The 22,868-nt window shown below is 38.1% G+C and overlaps 1 protein-coding gene and 1 pseudogene across 3 annotated transcripts in view; one reads left to right on the forward strand and one right to left on the reverse strand.

The window, feature by feature from the left end:
* NTRK2 (neurotrophic receptor tyrosine kinase 2) overlaps nt 1-22,868 on the forward strand; it is a 405,509-nt gene that overhangs the window by 70,391 nt on the left and 312,250 nt on the right. For all 3 annotated transcript variants that reach the window (XM_072605907.1, XM_072605913.1, XM_072605917.1), the window contains exons 6-8: nt 13,174-13,310; nt 13,858-13,990; nt 17,758-18,063. In XM_072605907.1, the coding sequence (XP_072462008.1) occupies nt 13,174-13,310; nt 13,858-13,990; nt 17,758-18,063 (576 nt within the window). The remainder of the gene's footprint in view (nt 1-13,173; nt 13,311-13,857; nt 13,991-17,757; nt 18,064-22,868) is intronic.
* LOC140528990 (SAP30-binding protein pseudogene) lies at nt 10,890-12,952 on the reverse strand (annotated as a pseudogene).

Raw genomic sequence — 22,868 nt, forward strand, 5'->3', positions numbered from 1 at the left:
AGTGATGATATTCACTGTGCCACCTAGCTACCTATACAGGCTAGTCTGGGGAGCAAATGCATTGGCACTTGAAGGAATCACAGTGGCACTTGAGATGAGTTTTGAAAGAAACAAGGGATTCTGAGTCAAACATTCATATACTTTCTGCTAGATTATTCAGGAATTTATCGTTTCCCCCTTACTTACTAACTAACTTTCTATATTTGTCATCACTGAATTTGCTAGCCTATTACAAGTCTCTTCTTTCATTTTTTTAAATGCCCTTTAGAGCCTGAGGGGAGATTTAAGCAGTGCCATTCCCATTAGCAGCAGTCAAAAACACCTAGAATACTTTAAAATATCTATCTCCCACAGAGAAATGCTATAAATTTGTCCCTGCAGAGAAACATGTTGTGGTGTGTTTCCCCACAAGGCACTAGTGAACCTTTTAAAAAAACTTTATTAATCCTAAAGCAACAGAACATATTACTATAAAATTTCAATGCCAGCTGAAATAATGGGTAGCTGGGAACACTGGTTTCCAGGATTGTCATTGAATCAAACAGGTTTCTTCATCTTTTCTTCAAAGAGTGAAAAAAATTTTTTTCTATTCCTAAGGCTGCATTGAGGGAATAAATAATTACACATTCATACTGAAACAGTGGTTCTCTGTTTCTTCCAGTTTGTTTAATGGAGATGTTTATTAGATCATGTATTTGTGAAATGACTCACTCAGGGTTTCATTTAATTATGTATCAGGAGCAAATCTTCACATCAAAAACAATGCTTTATTTTCGTTATACTTAATACATTTTGAGGGGCAGCTGGGTGGTCCTGGGCCTGGAGTTAGGAAGATCTAAGTTCAAATCTGTCCTCAGTAACTTACTAGCTGAGTGACCCTAGGCAAGTCACTTACCTTTTGTTTGCCCCGGTTTCTTTAGTTGTAAAATGGGGATCAAACTCTCTCAGGGTTGTTGTAAAGCTCAAATGAGGTAAAATTTATAAAATGCTTAGCTTCAGTGCCTAATCCATAATAGGCACTTAATAAATGTTTCTTTTCTTCTCTTCCTTCCTTTCTTCCTTTCTTTCCTTCTTTCTTTCTTTCCTTCCTTCCTTCCTTCTTTCTTTCTTTCTTTCTTTCTTTCTTTCTTTCTTTCTTTCTTTCTTTCTTTCTTTCTTTCTTTCTTTCTTTCTTTCTTTCTTTCTTTCTTCCTTCCTTCCTTCCTTCCTTCCTTCCTTCCTTCCTTCCTTCCTTCCTTCTTTCCAATTTTCCCATGGACTTGCACCTAGAGGAAGACTTCATTGGGCAATATAGTGTACAGGATGATGTTATCTGAAGTGAAGTTTAGAAATATATTTAAGAAGGCCATTAATATTCCACATGGAGTAACTATTCTGGCATCAAAACATCCTTTATCACAAATACATTTTATACTCAGTTGAATTATGCCCTATATTATAATGGCCCCACAGTCACTATAAGGATGTTATTCAGTGAGTGGGTGCAGCTTTAACAGTTATTTTTTAAACAAAAAGCAGCCTCTTGAGAAAAATGAGCTATAAGTTCAATTTAGCCTCCCTATTGTTTATATCATTCCTTAAACTTGATAGCATTTAAGGATTAAGCCTCTACAAGCCATATGTACACATGCTTCCATTAATGCTAGCAGAAGCTTGTTCACAGGTACATAAGCAAGAGACAGATTTCCTCGAGTTACATGCATTTTTCAAACTTAGTTTTAAAGTCTAACTTTTACCATAAACTGTGGTTGACTGTGGTTGACAACTTGATTTGCTGCCCCTTCTCTCCTTCCTTCTCTCTCTCTTTCTCCCCCTCCCTCTCCTTCTCCCCCCCCCTCCCATATCTACTCCTCCCTCCCTTACTCTTGTTCTTTCTGGCTTTCTTTTATCTTCCTTTCCCCTCATCTCTTTCTCAGTCTGATTTTCATCACTGTAAGGAACTTTCAATGTGGAAACTCATCTCAGTAATGCAGATCATCATCAGATCAGCAGCATCAGAAGTTCATAAGGATTAGAGCTGGAAGGGACCTTCAGTTCACCCTTTAACTCAACTGTAACGTGATCTTAGAGATTTGCTTTAAGTGACACTCTGGGTCACACAGCTAATAAATATCAGGGATAGGACTTGAACTCAGATTATCCTGATGACTGCCCTACTTCTGTCCCTTATGCCAGTAGGTCTCATATTTTTAATCTCAGATCTCCTTTATACTCTTCAAAATTGTTAAGAACCTCTAGCAAAGAGGTTTTGTTTCTATTGGTTGTATTATCAATATTTATCATATTAGAAATTAAAACATTAGTAATATCATCAAGATAGTTTTGATCTTGTGTGCTCTCTGAAAAGGTCTTAGGGACCTCAGATGCAGTCAGACCACACTTTGAGAACCACTGTCCTATGCCATGTTGCCTCTTTCTCAAAAAAAGGTATCATTATTTTGTCTGGTACCAAGGAAATGGAGCTACGGCACTCTGTTTGGATTTATAGTAGACTAATGAAAACATTATTTTGATGAATCCTTTGTGTGGAAATCTCATCAGTATAAATAATGCTACTTTCTTAGATTCTTGGGCTGAGCATCACTTATGGTTGATACTCAAAGATCATGTCTATAGCGGGCAAAAAAAAAAAAAAAAGATTTTCCCCCAGAGGCTTTTGCAGATAATTCCAAATGTGTGACAGACTACAGTTCACAATTAAACACAGCAAGCAGTTCAGCAGCATAGACATTACTGCTCTATCTTGCTTTTGATGACCACCCACCAAATAAAGTACTTTTGCTTTTATCAGCACCATCACATTCTAAATTTTCCAGTTCAGAAGTTACTTGGCTGTTTTTTCTGTCAAACTAGTCACATAAGCTAAGAAAGCTCTATATAAAGTTAACAAATAGAATCAGAAAGGCAATTTGCTATTTTTTTTTACTTAGTCCAGGAAACACTTAGTCAATCCTTTCTGTAGCCAAGTGTTCAGCAGCCAATTCGAAATAGATCAAGCATATTCTGGCTCAATTCCTGGCAGTGGGAAGGACCATAGTGATAGGAGTGCTCTCCTACAGGTAAATAAACTGGATGAGATACCAAGAAGTCAGAGGAGTGGTGGAGGAGGTTATGGATTTTTAATGCTGGGTCTTAATGAGAGTGAAGCAAAAGATCCAATTGTTTATTTGTTTAAGTTCTTTACGTCAGTTTCAACATTAGGGAGTCAGGAGAGGAGACGTATTATAGATAGCATTGTATAAATTATTTAAGAAATTAAAAAGCAAAGGCATTATCCAAGATACACAAACTTCTCTTGATAATTTTCATCACATGGAATGAGGAGCCAACGCAAAGAGAATAATGTCCCATTACTGTTCCAACAAAATGAAAAATAAATGTAACTTGGACTTGGTATTAAATAGAGATAGGCATTGAACCTGTGATTTCATTGCTGTAGGGAACTCCCTGATGAGGAAAGCCCTTCTTCTAAGGCAAATTGGCACCTTCTTTGAGATGTGTGGTCAGAGAGCTGCCTAGAGAGTACTGAGGGATAAAATGTGTGCCCAAGGTCACACAGCCAGTATAGATCAGAGTAGATACTTAACCTAGGTCTTCCTGGTTTCAAGGTCAGATCTCTGTTCACTATGCCATGCTTACTTGGTATCAAATACCAGGGGGAGAATTAATGTGCTACATAATAACTAAAATCTTATGGATTATTGGGACCTCAACTTTCCTATTGGTTTAAAAAAAAACTACAGATATTAGAAAATCAGAACCTCTCAAATAATTGAAAGAATGGGGGAAGAGGAGAACAGAGTGATTTACAATCCAAAGTTTTAAAAAATTGTCCAGAAAATTTATAATAATTATTTTATTTTATATTATAATAAAATAATTAAAAATTTGCCTTTGTAAAATGTTAACATACCTATGTTTAAATACAATTCTATAATCTGACTTGACAATTCACTTCAAACAAAATAATAAAGTCCCATTTTGAGAAAGGAAGAAGAATAGATGTCTGGTCTCCCCATTTTTGAGTCTGCTTAATTTACCCCCAAACCCCCAATCTGCACCCCACTCTGTTCCACTACATTTTGGAAATTACTTCCTCCTTAGATTGATATAGAAGACCAGAATAAGCAGAAGTGCTCTCCCCTTTAAAAAAAAAAGATACATTTTAATTTGTTATCTTTTGTTTTCTCATTGCCTAAATTTCTCTTTGTATCCTCCCTCCCCCTTCCAGAAGACCATCCCTTATACCAAAGAATATTTTTAAAGAAATAATAAAAAGAGAAAGAAAAGGAGAAAAATCAGCAAAATTAATGAATACACTGAAAAAATCTGACAATATGTGCAATGTTCCACATCTGTGGACCTCCTCTCTCCTCAGCCCCCTCATATAAAACAGGAACTTTTCCCCCTCCACCTTTATTTATTTATTTTTTAGCAAAAGAATTAGTTGTGAGTGTTCTAAGTAGCCACTAATCACTAACCCACAGTATACAGTAGAATGGAGGAAACAGCATGAACACATGTGAGTATATACGTAATAAACACAAAATGATGCAGCCTACTGCAATAGAGAGAGAACTGGCCTTGAACCCAGTCACACCCGGATTCAAGTCATGCCTCTGATACAGAGTGGCTGTTTGATCCTGGTCAAGTCCCTTAAGCTCTCAATGTACTAGTCAACTCTCTGTGCTAAGCACTTTCCAAATGTGATCTCATTCGATCCATTCAGCTCTGGGAAATTAGACAACACCATTGACCAGCTTTTCTGGATGCTGAGTATAAATTTTGGGCATTCTTTTTCACCTCAGTCTTGCAAAATTTATCTTAGCAGAGTCATCCCTTTTTTAGTGTCCACTGGCAGCTCTCCTATTCTCAGGCTATAGTCCTTCCTTTCCCTTAGGTAAAGAAAGCTTGTTTTTTCTTTTTTTCCCCCTCAGTTCTCTAAAATCCTGTCAAGTGTTATCCCAATAACACTGCCTGGAACGGTCCCTACTTAGGACAAAGTACTGGTTGCTACCGTATTTCTTAACATCACCCTGCATGAATGTTATGGTAAGCTGGGTCAAGTACATATGTAGATCACTAGCCCAGTTTTGGTGCAGAAACAGATACCAGGTAAAAAATGTGGCATTGCATGTTTCAGGACAGGGAAAGGAGTAGTGACTATATCTGTTATTTCACTGGAATAGGGAACTCCATAGTGGGAGAAACTCACCCCTACCAATGCAGGTTGATAACTTTTCTGAAACTTAACCTTAGAAGGTTTCTTAGAGGATAGATGTCAGATTCTTGGTCATAGGCCACAGAACTTGTGGATGCAGCCCTAACCAAATGAAAATATAATTGGAAAATGTGTAACAAAATAAATAAAAATATAATACAACATAGATAATGCTCATTTGTGTGTTTCTAAGCCGATATGCTGTCTATAGGGGATCTGTTTCTAACTGAATTTGACACCAGTGGTTAGAGCACTAATAGATTAACTGACTTGCTCAGGGTCACCTAGGCAGCATATTATCAGAAGCTTGATTTAAGTGGTGGTCTTCTTGACTTTGACAAATCTCTGTTTGTCTCTACCATGCTGCCTCTCACAGGCATGATTTAAATTCTTCCTCTTAGGAATCCTTTCTTGGAAAAAAAAAAGAATCATTTCTTCTTTATATTTTCTCTTCACTGTATTTAAGGGTTAGTTCAAAACTTCTCAAAGACTTACTTGTAGTACCATCAAACCAATTCTTATAAAGGTAATCGGATGGCAGCTATCAGTTAATAAAGTGGAAGGGACTTTAGTGGCCCTGGAACTCAACCGCATTGTTTTCCAGATGAGGAAACTGAGGCCAAGATTGAATGTCTTTCCCAGGACACACCTTACACAGCTAATATGTATCAGAGGCAGGGCTCGAACCCGTCTTCTGGGTCCTGCAGCTGGTTCTCTATCCCCTGCGGTACATTATCTCTGATTATACTTCATCAATGAGAAACCTGGAATGTTAGGTAACTGCTTCAGCTCTCTTCATTTTACAGATGAAGATTATTATAGCTTGATAGTTGGATAATAAATAATGGCATTTTTAACAATTTTGGACATGGATTTTGTGCATGCATATTATATTGTGTTGGAGATGGATTAGATAGTGAAGTACAATGGCAAAGGCAGTGGATTTGGAGTCAGAATACCTGGGTTAGAGTTCTGACTTTTACAGAGGAGTTCCGTGACATCAGACAAATCTTTGACCCTCAATTATCTGTAAAAATGGGGGTGGGAAAACATGCCCTGCTTAGCTCAGGGAGTTGGGAGGAAACATTTTGTAAATTATTGAGTGCCAGATAAACATAAGTTGTTGTTACAGTCTGAGATGGTGATCTCTTGGATAGCAGGGACTCTTTCAGTTTCTTTGCATCTCCAGTATCTAATACAGTTATCTTGCACATAGTAGGTTTTTTAGTAAATATTTGCTGGATTAGATGAGGTCTTAAAGGGTAGCAGAATGTGTCAGGAATATCCACGACTTAAGAAAGAAAACACTAAGGTAACTATTCGTGAGATTAGTTCACTTATCTCCAGAGGTACACAATAAAATTTCATGGAGTCCAATGGATGAAATCCATGATTCTTATCGTTGGGATCATGTTACGGTAAGAGCAGAAAGCTTGGGAAGAATTGCTTGGGCTTTTATTGTGTACTTGCTCCAGTTTCAAATCTTATTAGGCAAGTAAGTGGTGCCTGGCAAATTATTCGTCCTGCCTTTTCTTATTAATGCCTCTCAATTCATTTTTATTGAACTAATTAAACTTAGAGTGATATTTCAAGTACAGATTTTTTTTTCATTACTGAATCTTAAGCCAGCACATTAATGTTGAAGATTTAGCATGAGTCAGATGCTTACTCATTTGTGGAAGACTTTTCATTTAAAAATCCCAGGCTTTGCCAACTTTGCATCAAGTTTCCTTTGGAAACTGCAAGGGCAGAATGGTACAATTTTGCCATGATTAAAAGTAAAACAAACAAGCCCAAAGATTCCCCTGGCCCCTTCCCATTTCCTCTCTCCCTGCCCCTCCTCCCACCAAAGGAAGCTTCAGAAAAAGAAAACAAATTCCTAGATTGTGGGCATGCCATAGCATTGCTATGGCAGACTTGAGACTTGGCCTGGAAAGAAAAAAAAAACAAATCTTGTCTAGGGCTAATAAGAATGTTGTGTTCATGATCTTTTTCTCCCTGGTTTTTCCTAAACTTTGCTATGTCATTTTCAGAATAGATCCCATTCTTTTGACAAGTGAATTGTTCCCTTTTGTAAACAGTAGTCTGGTATGGACATTTCTTCCTATTGCTTTGGACTCCATATGCTAATAGATAGAACCCCTTCTACCTCCCCTGCTAGAATATGTTCTACTGTGACACAGAACCTATTATAATGTTAGCCACAGAAATATATCAGTCTATTAAATTGTCCTGTATTTTTCCCTGGAGGGAGGAAGAATGGAGGAATCTAGCAAAATTCACCCTATGTGATGGGAAACAATAGTAGGCATAGCCTAGCTAGTTTAGAATGGTTGCTAATTAGTTATATAGTGCAGAGTCTTTTAAAAGGCTTTTTAAGTTATGATGCATAGTGAATGTAAGCTAAAACATATTATAATTAAGGAATTATCTAGGAAAGCTGCTATAAAAAGGATGATGTTAAAGAATTATATGACTGGAAAAATAAAGACATAGTACGACTGAGGGATAACTGCTGGACAGGAAGGAAATAAATGTTTATTAAAGTGCCTACTAAGTGCTAGACACTGTGCTATGCACTTTACATATATTACCTTCTTTAATCCTCACAACAATCTGGGGAGCTAGGTGCTATTATTATCCACAGCTGAGGAAAGGAAGACAGACAAAGGAAATGACTTGTCCACAGTCACACAGTGACAGATTTGAACTCTAGTCTTCCTGACCCTAGGCTCTGAACTCTATCTGCTCATTGCCAACAAAGCTGCCTGGATAGCTCCCTGGCTACACTGTCATTCATCTAATGAGAAGAGAATACAAGGAAAACTCCTAGAACTCTGGATGGATTGCCTGTGGGTAGAATTATGGGAGGGCACACAGGATGAGTCAGCATGCATGAATGGGAAAGTGTATGCTTAGAAAGAATGCCCAGAAGTAATCCTTTGGAGTATTGGAGTATGATGGCTTGACCCCCAACATCCTCTCAAATATTCCCAGTGAGCTACTTTACAGAAGGCTTTCAGTCTATAATAATGTGAAGATGAAGGATCTGATAAAGCCAAATGAACGTTAGTGACAATAAATTAATTGTCCTTAGGCCTGTATTATTTTTTCCTGGCCTGTGGGTCATGCCTTCCTTAACTGTTAAATTATAGTATTTTGTGAGACCTGGAAGCCTGAGTGAATCCATTTCAAAATTGTTTTTATTCTGTGTTCAAGTTGTAGTTTACTTGGCTACTGTAACTTGGTATACTATTAAATTTGTTTTGACTTAACTTTCATTTAAATAACCTATAATTCTTTTGTAATTTTGAATAATATAGAAACTCAATATGTTTGAAGAATGATTTGTTCATGCTAGCTTACTAGAATGAATAGTGCTATTAAAAAAGAAAAGCAAGGTTTGAAATCTAAAAGGTGAATGCTTCATTTTCTGCAGTTGTAGAAAGTAGCTTGCTTTCTTTTGCAAATGAACTTGTTCACATGGAGTACAAGCACCCCAAAAACTTTCCTTGTGGGCGCTGCTGCAACTTTATTCATGATATAAATGAAAAGTATTAATGAAAAGACACATTCCTTAAGTGCTTGCTATATGCCAAATCCATGCAAACGTCTTGAGATACAAATAGAAAAATGAGAGATAGTTCCTGCTCTTAAGATGCTCCCATTTTAATTGGGGAGACAACACAGTGTAGGGTTTTTGTTGTAGAGAAGATGGAAGTACAAAGGGTATGGCTTCAGGACAGATCACAAGGCTTAGGGGTCCTTAGATCTCAGAGGCAGATGACTCTGTGACCTGGCAAACAGAAAAGCCTGGTTGTTCTTCCTACCAGAAGCCTTATGGCAGGTGATTTCCTACTCATCCAAGCAGTGTGAATGGCCTTTTCTGACTTGCTGGTATTAGGAAGGGGGAGTGGATAGAAGTAGAGCAGGGACTTTAGGTCCCCTCCAATAAGGATGGGGATGGAGAGGTCTAATTTCAGCCAAGAGACACAGAAGGGAAGGGAACATTGGTAGGAAAGCTGAGGAGTAGGTGAGGCTCCTTGTGTATCTGCTCCTTCTAGGTGCTGCATGGGGTATGTTAAATACTTAAAATTAGACCTCTTCCTTGTGATATCTGTCCTGATCCATGTGGATCTTTGCGTAGTATTTGACATTCCTGACCTGAAAGGATCTCTTCTCTGGGGTTTTTGTGACACTGCAGTCTCCAAGTTTTCCTCTTTCTTATCTGTTCACTCTCCAGTTTCTTTTCTTGAATTACTGTCTCCCCCATCCCCACTCCCAGTCATGGAGTTCCCCTAAAGTTTTGCCCTGAACCCTCTTATTTTTTCTCTCTGTTCCCTTTCTCTTAGCGATCTCACCATCTTCCATGGATTCAGCTATCATTCCCATCAAAGGCACCACCATTCTTCCAGGCTCCCAGATGTACAGCCTTGATATTGTCCTTGACCCCTCCCTTTCCCTCACCTCACTTATCCTGAAATAAGTTACTAAAAGTTACCTCTATTGCATCTCTCACATATGACTTCAAAATACTCACATAACTACTACTTTAGTTAGCTCAGGTCCTTGTTGTATCTTGACTGGACTCCTCTCATAGCCACCGGATCAGACTCCCAGCCTTCAGTATTTCCCTTCCCAGCTATCCTCCTCAAGCTGCCAAAATGCTTGTCCTAAAGCACAAGCCTGATCATGTCATTTCCCTGTTTGGGAACCCCAGGGACTCCCTTTTACCTGAAAGGTAAAATGCAGACTCCCTCGATGGGCTTGTAAATCTCTTCATCATCTGACTCTAGTACCTTTCAAGTGAAATGAAAATGACTCTCCTTCATGCATCCTCCCTTCCAAGCAAATGGGCTTTCTTGCTGTTCTTTGAACGTGGTATTCTATTTTCCATCTTTGTTTTTACATAGATAGCTTCCCCCAGCCTCTTCTGCAGAACATTTTCTAGTTTCCTTTAAGGCTCAGCTCACCTGCCACCTCATAGGGGTGGCATTTCTGATTTCCCTATTTGTTAGAGTGGCCTCCCTCCTCCTCAAAATATCATGTATAGAATGATCTGTTTACTTACTCAATAAAACCTAAGCCCCTTGAAACCAGGGGCTATTTTATCATTGTGGCCCCAGTGCCTTATGTACAATAGATGCTTAATAAACGCTTGGTGGATGCATTAGACATATGTCACATCAGATCTTTCTCTTTTAGTAGAAGATATGGAAATGCAAAAGAAAAGATGGCATATGATTAATATATCTGAAAAATATCTTGGAACTAAAAGCCTATTCAGTATTAGTAATCTCCAGTCATTCAAGATTTGAGAACTCTTTAGATGTGGAAGGGTTACTTTTAAAAAATATTGATATAGCACTTTTAATAGAGCAATGGATGCCAAATTAATATGGCAGCAAGCAGTCTGTAATACCTCCAGTTGGTAACAAGGGTCCTTCTGGATGACTAGACTACAGATTCTCTCACTAGGACTAGGAATATTTTGTCAGGGATGTTAAGACAGAAACCCATCCTTTGTTGATGGGAAGCTCTTTGGAAAGCCTTAATCCAGTGAGTGCATGGGATACCATGTCCAGGGGGGTATTCCACATCTTGGAGTCATGGTTCTGGCATTTCCTGTCCTTCAACAAGAAATGTGTCTAACCCTGTACCAGGTTTATCATTGCTTGGCTGTCTTCACAATGGTGCCTAGAGCTGAGATGCCTGTGGTCTTGGAGCTACTAGCACTGATTGTCACCATGACAATAGCTGGCAGGGTAGCTAAGGTGGTAAAGTTGGTAGGCTGGGCTGCCATTGTCACTGGGTCAGCAGAATCCAACTTACTCTTCCTGTGGTGGTATTGGTTATGGTGTCCTTCTTGGTGTATGTCACAAACTCAATTTTTATTCTTTCCTTTTTTGTTTTTTTCCAACTTGTCCATTTCTATCTTCTGTGGTTTGGTTAGTGCCTCATAATGGGAATCCTTAGGGATCACCCATGGGATCAAACATATCCTTGGGATAATTGGTGCGAAGCCCATCAATTGAACAATACTGGATAAGATTCTCATAGATGCTGGGCTTCTGAAATTCCTTCTTCCCCTGGATAATGTCGTTCATATTCATCTCTTCCTTTATCTTCTGTGCATACAATTTCTGTACCTTTTCCTGGAGCTGATTTGAGCATTTCCAGGAGGCTGGGAGATGGGGGTGGGAGAGTGGTTAATCTCATTAGGAGACAAATTCCTGACTCTAAGAGAAGAAGGCAACCCACCTCCTGGTTATATCTCTCTTTTCCAGTTGAAAATTCCTTTAGGTCATCAGTATCAGATTTGTCAGTGTCTGGGTCATCATCTTCCAATTATCTGCTGTTTTCTTATCTTCTTCCTCATAACTATCTTCATGTTCCTTAAGTAAAAAAAAATCATCATCTCCATAGGCTTCAGACACTACGTCGCCTTTTTCAACAGCTGCTGTGGCATTCCCAGCCACTTCTACTCTAGCCTCACTGTCCAACTCAGGATCCGAGGCTGTGATGTAAATGGCCAGTGACAAAAAAATGTACTCCAGGACATCTTCTGCCCCCCTCTCCCCCAAAAAAGCACTCTCATGACTGTTGCTGGGACCTGGTACTCTTATTTCAAGGGATTGAGTCTTTTCTACAGGAAGTCCAATGACACTCTCACTTCCTCCCTCCCAGACCTTTTGTCCCTGACAACAAACCAATCAAAAAGAGTAAACTCCTTTCTGATCCCTTCCCCACCTTCTCCAGGGTTATTTGAAAAAATAAAAGAGAAAGAGAACTGTTATTAAATATTTTGTTCTAGAACCATAGAATCATGGATTATCAAAGCTGGAAAAGATATAGTCAAATGCCCTCACTTTTCAGATGAAGAAATTGAACACCTCTAGATTTATGTTAAAGAACCTCGGGATTTTAATGCTTTTGAAAAAATATAAGAGAAAGGAGAAGGGGAGGGACATGTAATTTAATCAACATGTTTGTATGAGGAAATGCTAGGATTATGCACAGATAAGCAAAATGTATTATTCTGTAATGTCCTTTACAAGCACTTTGTAAAGTGTTGGTGCCAAAAGGTATATTCAGAAGCTAAGAAAGAGTCAATTGGGGAATGGCTGATTGAATTATGGTATTATGATGTAATGAAATATTGTACTTTAAGAAATGATGAAAGGGGCAGATCCTGAGAAACATGGGAGGATTATTATGAACTGATGGAGAGTGAAATGAGCAGAACACACAGAACAATACAATGACTAGAACATTTTTGTAAAAGAAAACAGTGGAAAAGGAAAACAACATAATACTTGTGATGAATGATGCTTCTCACCTCCTGGCAGACAGGTGATGGATTGATTATGTGCAGAATAAGACATGTTTTCAAATGTGGCCAGCATCTGGTGGTATTTTGTGTGACTCTACTTACTTGTTACAAGGGAGACCTATTTATTTTTTGGAGGAGGAAAGTTTTAGAAGGACAGTGCAGGGATGGGGATAGTGATTCTAAAACAAAACTAAAGGAAAGAAGTAAAAAAGGATCAATTTTAAAAATATAGGAGAATGAAATTTAGAAAGGAACACAGATAAGTAGGGTAGTATTAGAACTACCATGCTAAATTTGAAATGTACAAAAGAAGTTATTTATAATGAAGATTCATGGCTTCAATTGTAATACTTTTTTTTCTGTACTTTGTCTTGGAAAACAGTGTTGGTCAAATTCATGATAACAAAAGGGGAAATTTAAAAATTATGGCAGAGCATTTTTTGTCCATATTAAATCTGTAGCACTCTTGAACTTGGCTCCCTTTTGTATTTCAACATAAATATCCATGATTGGTTTCACAGGGCTGGATAATTCATTGGAGTATCTATTCTATTGCTTTTGTTTCCCCATAGCATTCCACTCTTTAAGTATGTGACTGTTTTTCCTTCTTGTTCTCTAGTTGTACCATCAGCAAATCTGATCACGCCCAATCTCACAGTTGAGGAAGGGAAGTCCATCACATTGTTTTGTAACACATCAGGACATCCAACTCCTGATGTATCCTGGGAAGTCGGTAATCTGGTTTCCAAACATATGGTAAGGTTTATGTTCAGCTGTGTAATAATTCAGACACATGATATTTCTCCTTGAGATAGTATTAAACCCGGTGATCATCATTTAATATTTTCCAGAATACAAATAGAAATGGAAAGTGAGTTTTGACTTACATTTATTTTCCATCTGTCTTTAATCAAGAAAGGCCAGTGCAGATTGTGTGATACAAGCAAATTTGCATTTTAGTTTATGTACACCTCATAGATGGCAAAGTCTATATATCCACAGTGAGGTCGTGGTGACAAGATAAGCCAGGTGAGTCAAACTCCTTGTAGTCTTTTTCCTTGGAAAAAGGTAAGTGGCAAATAAAGGAGTGTTTTAGCTGTACCACCTGCGAATGTGACATCTAGAAAGGTGAAAGTAACTCTTTTATGCCTTACTTTATGACCCTGAGCTAGGTATAGGCAAGGAAGCTTTTGTGATTTCTTTTCTTGCTTTTGCAAAAGGGTGAGGAAACACAAAATTGTTTCACTCTTGGGTTTCTAACAATTGATTTTCTGTTGCTGTTGTTCTGTTTATTCATTTGTAGAATGAAACAAGCAAGTCATCGGCCTCCTTAAAGATAACTAACATTTCATCTGATGACAGTGGAAAACAAATCTCTTGTGTGGCAGAAAACATAGTAGGAGAAGCGCAAGATACTGTCAACCTCACGGTGCATTGTACGTAAATAGACGGGCATACATTTTCAATAACAGATAATATTGGCCAAAATTCCCTTTCCTGTTTTGGCTTTCGGGTCATTAATCAATGATGTTGTCCAGTATGTTAGCAAAACCTACAAAATGTGCAATGTGTACGTAACTAGGGTTATTGGTTTCCTTGACTTCCGTTCTTTTTTGACATCTCTCTCTTATCGGTTTCTCTTACTTGGTCGAATCCTCTTTAAAGTATCTTTTGATTTCTTTTTTTCTCTTCTCTCACACTCTTTTACACTCTTGGACTTGTCCTATTGTTTTTTTCTTTTCCTTTTAAGTATATATTTTTGAGTCTGTTGGCCTTATTTTGTTGATTTAATCTATGATTTGAATCCGGATAATCAGATTGCTAAAAAAAAAAAAAAAATCAAGGCTTCCATGATGCCAATAAAAGGGTTAATATCTGGGAATATTTTTAGGCAAGTTGTGTGTGTGTATGTGAATGTCTGTATGTTTATGATACAGTAAACACCCATTAATTTACCACTGGATTGGTTAGGTTATAGGTATAGGTCTCAGGGGTGTGCTGAAGCCAGCTACTATTAGCTCATGAGGGACTGTTATTAAATTTTCAGTGTGAGCACGTGCACTTTGGAAATTTGCAAATGCTACAATCAAGGCTTTCTTTGTGGTTTTGTTGATTGTCCAAATTTCAGGAAGTGATGGAGGAAATGCTGATAATGCAGACGCCACTTAAAAATGTGTTCTGCATAGGTTTTGTTTTTCAGAAAGCTGGTTGTTAAATAATTACCAGCACATTCCTGTTTTACCCAATTAAACACAAAAGGTTTTTTTTTTCCCTATGGAATATTTTTCAAAAGTAATGCAACTTTATCAAAGTATTATATGTTTTGTGAATGAAGATATTATTTGTCTTAATAGAAAATAAGGTAAGACATTATGTATCACAAGATGAAAGTCCCAAGTTATACACCCATTTTGAAAATTTTGCTCTTTTTTGTTCAAAATTATTTCCTTTGTTCAAAGTACTTCAAGTTCTGAGTCAGTAGAGGTAATAATGATGTTTTTAGCTACATTGGGATATTGATTATTCATAGATATACACATTAATTGTGCATATGTACATATATGTATACATGTTATCATATTTGTGTAGACACATAGCCATAGTTGGCAATTCCATGCCGAATAAGATATATCAAGCTTTGGTTCTCTGACAACCAGTATTGCTACCATGCTCAGCCAGTAATGAACCCATTGTTTGTCAGTTTGGGAGCATTCACCAACATTTGTTAAATTGAATTGAATCTGAAGCCAGTCTTACCCATGACCATGTGAAGAGAACCCTTCACTTTCAGTTCTGTTAATCAGGTTTCTTGGATTATTCAGCATTCTCTGGGCATGGTGGTAGAAGTGGTTTGTCCTGGAATAAAAGCAGATTTTTGGAAGGTAAAGCATTGCCCTCAATCTTCTTTGTGGAAGGTGGATTTTGATAGCCAGTTTTCAGTTTTGAATCATAATTCTGGTTTTATAGGTGAGTTTTGTGTATAACAGAATAGATATGGTCCTAAAGTATTGAGATTAAATGATTATTTTCAAATAGAGTAATATTCCTAAAGCTTATTTGAAAAAAAATATTTTAAGGAAAGATTTGGCAAATCCTTCTGTAAACTGAAGAACTACTTTGAAAAAATTAATAACTACCCTTTAATTGATCTATTATATAAGGACACTTCTTTGCCAATGGATTTTCTTAAAATGAGACACACAACTTATGAGTATAAAACTTCAGCATACATGGTTAGTTCTGGTGAATGGAGTTTTTGCCTGGCTAGTGAAAGTAATTGGCCTTTTTCTTCAACTTTTATATGCTGTTATATTCTATGAAAAGTTGCCTGGACTGAAATACATAGACATTATTGAATGGTGAATTCTTCAGTGAGGAACTCATGCTTCAGTTAAGATTCTGTTAGCGTTCATGTGTCCACTATTGCCAGGAATGAGGGCAGGAGTTTTTAGCCATTTTTTTTTTGTATCCTGAGACCCTTTGGCAGTCTGGTGAAGCTTATGGACCCCTTCTCAGAATGATGTTTTTAAATGAATAAAGTCCATACAGTTGTCAAGGAAACTAATTATTTTGAAATAAAGAGATAATTGTTTTTCTATCCCCTGGAACCAAAGCATTCCAGGTTATGAACTCCTGGTTTAGAATGTAGGTAGTGTAAGGACGTGAAGACTAATTACAGATACTTCCTCCACCATCCTAACACCTCCACTTTAGCAGTCAGTTAGCCTGTTCACTAAACTTTGGACTTCTGATTGGGGCTTCTTTTTGAAATTTAATGTGTGTATGTATAAGCCTATGTATATATGTGCATAAATATGTACATACATAAATATGTATATATATATATACAGATATAGTTACAGGAGACAGAATAATGAGTGAGAAGACCATTGGACTAGAAGGCAGATGGTCTGAGTGCCAGTCCTTGGCTCTGACACTAGTTGTGTGACCTTGGGTGAGTCACTTAAGGTTTTATGGGCCTTACTGTTAAATCAGGGCAAGAAACTTGGATTTGCAGGAGTCATCTGAGAATACTTGTGATTTTTTCTAAAGCATAGATAGATTAGTTTATTCTCAGACTTGAAATAACCTGTAATCCTTTTGCCAGCATCTAGGGATGAATATAGACATTTAGAAAGTAAGATTATTGTCATGTTATCTCTGGAATTCCAACACAGATCCACAACTTAGACAAATGACAAGCTAGCTTTAAATGACCATCTTTGCTAGTGTAAAATACCAATTTATTATAGATCATAATCAGAGTAAGCATTAGCAGCCACTTCCCCCCCACATATCATTATTTTATTTATAGTTTTTTCTTCTCAGAACTTCATAAGACCTAGAACTATGTTTCATTTATCACGTTATCTTCCACAATACCTAGAATAGTGACTTGTGCATAGTAGGCGCTCAGTAAATATCTGTTAAAGAAGTGAACGATTACCATTGTCCTTTCTAGTGTTTAGTTCAATTCAGTAAACCCTCATTAAGCCCCTGTTTTGTGCCAGGCACTTAGCTTGACTCTGAATATACAAAGATAGAAAAGAATTAGTCCCTGATCTCAAGGACCTTGAGGTCCACTGTGCATATCCCATAATGCCATGCTGTTTCCTGTCACTATATATGTGTGTGTATATGTATATATACATATACACACACACACATACACACATATATATACTGATAGTATGTGTGTTAGTATATGTGTAGGTTTTCTTAGACTTTGTGCATAATTTCCAGTGCTTTCCTTCCTACTTCTGTTCATGGCAGATAATTTCTTTCCCTTTTTTTTTGGTCGTCACTATCTTGAGTAAATCCAGGTAACATGGAGGGAAGTGTAAGTCATAAATAAAAAGAAATGTCAGTCAGACCTCTCCCAGCTTTGGAATTCCCTTAGAGATTTATCCAGGCTTAGATCTCTTTTAATATGAGTCCATTGAGGGAGGGATGGGAGAAGACTGATGGAGACAATGTGTGGGTTTGCAAGTGGAGTAAGAAGGACTTTTCTGTGATTTCTTTGAGGAAACCTAACCCAAATTTGACGGTGATGCAATAAAGAAATTTGGTGGTTTCCAAAGTTGCTGGTACACTACACATTCTAATCTAATAATTAATGAGAAAATTCCCCCAGCATAAGCACAAAAGGGGGAGGATATTTCCAGGGCTTTGGGTGCTATTAACTCTCTCTCTTTTAATTTAGTTGCGCCAACTATCACATTTCTCGAATCTCCAACCTCAGACCACCACTGGTGCATTCCATTCACTGTGAAAGGAAACCCCAAACCAACGCTGCAGTGGTTCTATCAAGGGGCCATTCTGAATGAGTCTAAGTACATCTGTACTAAAATACATGTTACCAATCACACCGAATACCATGGCTGCCTTCAGCTGGATAATCCTACTCACATGAACAATGGTGTCTACACCTTAATGGCCAAGAATGAGTATGGCAAAGATGAAAAGTGGGTCCAGGCTCACTTCATGGGCCGTCCTGGAATTGATGATGGTGAGTACAAGACACCTTTGTGACTCTGGACAAATTCAGATGCCCAATAGTGAGTGCATTCTGTTGTTGCAAGGATTTAAGGAGAGTTGGATTGGATTAAGTAATTTGTGAATTTTTGGCAACTTCAGGGGAAACTTCATAAAATACATCAATCAGGTGAGCCTTCTTTGAGTGAATTAAAAAATACATAGGGTGCATTATGTAGCCTCTTCTGTACTCTGGGGGAGTAGTTCATTCCTAAAAATGGTTGAGCAGATACTCAGGCTGCAGCTGTTTCATTAGCAAATAAGGAATTGGCTTGGCTACCTTACTTGAGGGGGATTTGCTGTGTAGGTCATTACACCATCGGGTGTAGGACATGAAATTGAGTAGCTTTTGAGGGAGTGATATTGATGATATCATGGAGCATCTGGTCAGTTTTCAGGGCATAATCTCTGTCCAGCAGTGTGGTTTTTGCTAATAGCAATAATGCATCGTCTCTGTTCCATTCTGCTTCGTGTGATATCATAGAAAGAGGGACTTAATTCTACAGAGTGAACTATTGAGGCATTTGTTACAGTGCATAAGCATAAGAATGTGGATAAGAAGCTCAAGCAAGTGGACCATTTAACAGCCAGCTGGGAAGTATCCATTTAGGCAAAGGAGGGCAGAAGGGAATGGGAATCTTGGCTGATATGAGGAAGAGACTAATGGGAATGATAGATGCACATAATGCTATATGTACAGGTATGGTTTACTATAAATAAGAAAATATAAGCTTATAAAACAGATAAATCAAAAGGTTATCATTCTTATTACAAAAGAATTTTCTTACATCACTGAAAAATGTAATATAGTGTTCTTTCAAATTATAAGCTTCCTTTCTACACAAATTCACAAACCCTTAGCGAACACCTGTTACATTCAGGGCACTGTTCTATGTTCTGTGGTGAATACAAAGACAGATAAGATGTATCATGACCCTCATGCAGCTGTCCAGTAGGACAAATAAGACTGAACCCAAATAACTGCAATACAGAGTAGCATGTCGTGACATATAAGTAAGCAAAGTACAGAATGCTGTGATAGTTTAGAGAAAAGTGAGGTTCCTTCTGGCTGGAAGTATTAGGGAAGATTCTTTTTTTTTTGAGGAGGGGTCATTTGAACTGGAACTCAGTGGATGAGGAGGTATAGGAGATGGTATAGGAGGTATAGGAGGAAGGTCATTTGAAGAAGAATGCAAACGAGGTATGAAAAGTGTGGGGCCACTTTCAGGGTAATTAAGTAGTCCAGTTTAACTGGAGGATAGGAAATGTGGATGGGTTCGTAGTGGAATATAAGATGAGAAAGGTAATTTGGAGCCAGATCATGGAGGGTCTTGAATGTCAGTTCAAAAAATATTTATGAAGCTGCTGTTGATGTGCAGAACACTGTGCTCCAAAGTTAGATAGATATGAAGGTTAGAGACAACATGATTCCTGATTTCATGAAGCTTATAGCTAGAACTTTATTCTAAAAGCCATGGGTTCCCATTGAAGGTTTAGGAGAGGAAGTGGTGACATGAACAGAATTGTACTTTAGGGACTTCAATCTGGCAGTAATGTACAGGATGGTTTGGAGCTCAGAGAGTCAAAGATGAATGAAGAGTTATTAACATATCATTCATATGAGAAATAATGGGACCCTGACCTAAGGGTGACAGGGAGAGTCTGGAAGAGGAGCAAATGCAAGAGATTCTGCTGAGTTGAAATCAATAGGAATTAACGATACGAAGGATATGTTGGGGTGGAAAGAGGGAGAAGTCAGAGGTATTTCTGAGGTTTTGAGAGGTGTTGGTGCCATTAACTGCATGTAGGAATGTCAGTATGGTGAACCATTTTTTTTTGAGGGAAGATGAATTTGGTTTTGTACAAGTTGGATTTGAGATGTCATTGAGATGGAAATATCTGGCTGGAAACTGGAATTGTGAGTCTGGAGCTCAGGAGAGAGGCCAGGGCTCGAGAAAGAGGTCCTTCTAGATATTACAATTGAAATTAAAGGAGTAAATATGATCTCAGGGTAAAGAGTGTAACCAAAGAATAAGCTAAGGGGAGAAAACCTTATTAAATTTAAGGGGTGGAAAGAGGAAAGGAAACTAGTGATGGAGAATGAGAAGAGAACACCCAGAGAGGCAGGAAGAGAAAGAGGAAAATTTATAGCCATGGAATGAGCACTAAGCTAAGCACTGGGGATTCAAATGGAAAAGCAGAGACTACTCTCAAAGAGTTCCCATTCTAAATGGGGCTGGGGGGGAAAGGGGAGGTGGCATGTACAGGAAGCGTTAAACAGAAAGGGACCATACTAATCCATCATCTCTTTCATCATTTCCAATAAAAACCATATTTCTTTCTGTTGTTGAACTATTTGATAATGTTAAGAACTTTGGTGGCAAGAACACTTTCTTCCAGGTGGGACTGTAGCAACTGCAGAAGTGTATCTACAGAGGGAGGGGAGAAGAGATTTTCATGAAGGCAGGACTATTTAACCTGTCAGGTAGTGTAGAGAGGTCAAGGAGGATGAGAATAGGTGAACTCTATTGGATTTAGTGAGTTTTGAGAGACTTATTTCAATAGAGTGGGGAGGAGGTGAAAGCCAGGTTTCAAGGGGATATAAGAGTAAAATGGGGATTTCTCTAACTAGAAGGGTGGTAAGGGAAAGGAGAGAGGATAGTCGTTTGAGTGGAGAGTAGGACTTGAGGAAAATCTTATGAGAAGGCTTTATTCCCACCCCACCCCCATTTAGAGGATACAACAATAGAGAAGAAAAAGTCAAGGGAGGGGTAAAGTCAAAGATGTAAAGAGAGGAGGGATAATTAATGGAATAAGGTCATAGTAGAGTTCTAAAGGTATGGGGGGGCATTTAAAATTTTGGGATGATGAGAATGTTCCTCCTTTTCTTCCCCTTCTTCCTTTTCCTTTTCCTCTTCTTCCTCCTCTTTCTCTTCCTCCTCCTCATAACTAGCATTTATTTGTAACGTTTGCAAAGCTCTTTACAGATGCTATCTCACTTGATAACATGTATCACAAGGAAGAGGAATGCCTTAGCAGAGTCATTTAAAGTATCTTGATTTACAGCAATTCTCTTTACACATCTAGTCATTTATTTTTTCCACAATTCCTCAGGAACACATTTATTGCACAAAGCAAAATACATCTGTATTTATTTCTCAGATACTACAGGTCTTTTCCATTAAATCTTCATCTTAAGTGAGTTTGACAGGTTGACTGCTTTTACAGTAGTAAATCTCCTCCTGACTATTTTTTTTTCTTCTGTGTGTAGGGGAACACGTTTTTTGTTTATAACCACTTCCTGTTTGCAGATTTGGGGAGTGAGATTTATGTGAAGGTTATGGTATTGGGGTTAAAAAATCCCAAAACACCAGTGAGTTTTTTGGGTAAAGATGATCCAGTCCTCGTCAGAATATAGTTAAGCTGTCAGTACAATGCCCAATATACAATGAAATAGTAATTTCACACAAATATTACTTTTTAAAATTTCTTTGCAGCATCTGTCATATCTGTACTCCCCAGTTTCATTGTTAATCTATCTAACCCCAATCCATCTAATAATGGAAATTGCTTTTTCTTCTAGAAAAAATGACTTTAGTTTCTTAAACTGCTCTTTAAAAAAACAACTTCAATCAGTGTCATGCTCTTCTCTTTATTTTTTCTTCCTTTTGCTCTTTATTTCCCCTTGTTATATTGGAACCCACTAAGGAGGAGGAGGAGGAGGAGGAGGAGGAGGAGGAGGAGGAGGAGGAGGAGGAGGAGGAGGAGGAGGAGGAGAAGGATGTGGTTGATGATGATAATGGCTAGCATTTATTTACTTAAGGCTGCAATATCCCAGCTCTCAGTTACAGTTAAGGTCATGGTACTATTTGGGTAGTAGTATATTCAAATTCACAGGCTGTGATGCATGAATAAAAAACAAATATTTTTAATGAAAAAGTGGCAAGGAAATAGCAAATTGGATTGAGTTTTAAACACCATAAAGACCCATTCCTAAATGGCTGCCATTCCCAGTTGCCTCCCTATGGTGCTAGTTGACTTGCAGTTAACCCTCCTGTCTCCCTGCCATAGTAGGTCAGGGCCAGATCTAGTCACTTACTTCCAGGTGTCAGATTAGTTTCATTATTTCCATTTTAGCACAGGTGTAGAATTGAAGCTCTGGGTTCTGGCACAGCATCCAAAAGAGCACCAGAACCCTAAACTTATCTCTGTCCTCTTCTATCCCCCGCCCGTTTGCTATTTCTCATGTTTACTCCATGTAGCTGCTATGTTGTGGCTCTCATCTCGCTTCCAGGTCTGTATCACGTGTCTTATACAGTCTCTATGAGGCAGTCTAGGAGTTTTGCTTTCCAGAGCATTAACCAGTGAGCAGCAGGTCCATCATTGTTGGAACTGTGGGCAAATGAAATGGTGAGGGAGAACATTCATTGAAGGCGATAGAAAATGCCACTCCTACTACATCAAGTTTTTGAAATACAGAAAATCTGCGGAGGTTTGGGAGGGTTCCACTCATCAGTGAGCTCAGAATGATAGATACACCAAAACAGAAACGAAAAATAAGCCCAAGGCTACTGCTTGTTTAAATACATAAGCTAGTACTGTGTTACAGACATGACCAAGAGGTGAATTAGGGAGTAAACCCTTCGAATGGTCTGTTCTGGTATACGCTGCTTGTGTTCAGAGGGTGTTGACTGACAGATAAAATCTCTCTAAAATTTTATGTAAGGCTCATATACGCAAATGATGTTATCTCCCCAAATTATTTCTTTTCTCTCCATT

The sequence above is a fragment of the Notamacropus eugenii genome, chromosome 1 (assembly GCF_028372415.1).
Source record: "Notamacropus eugenii isolate mMacEug1 chromosome 1, mMacEug1.pri_v2, whole genome shotgun sequence".
Lineage (NCBI taxonomy): Eukaryota > Metazoa > Chordata > Mammalia > Diprotodontia > Macropodidae > Notamacropus > Notamacropus eugenii.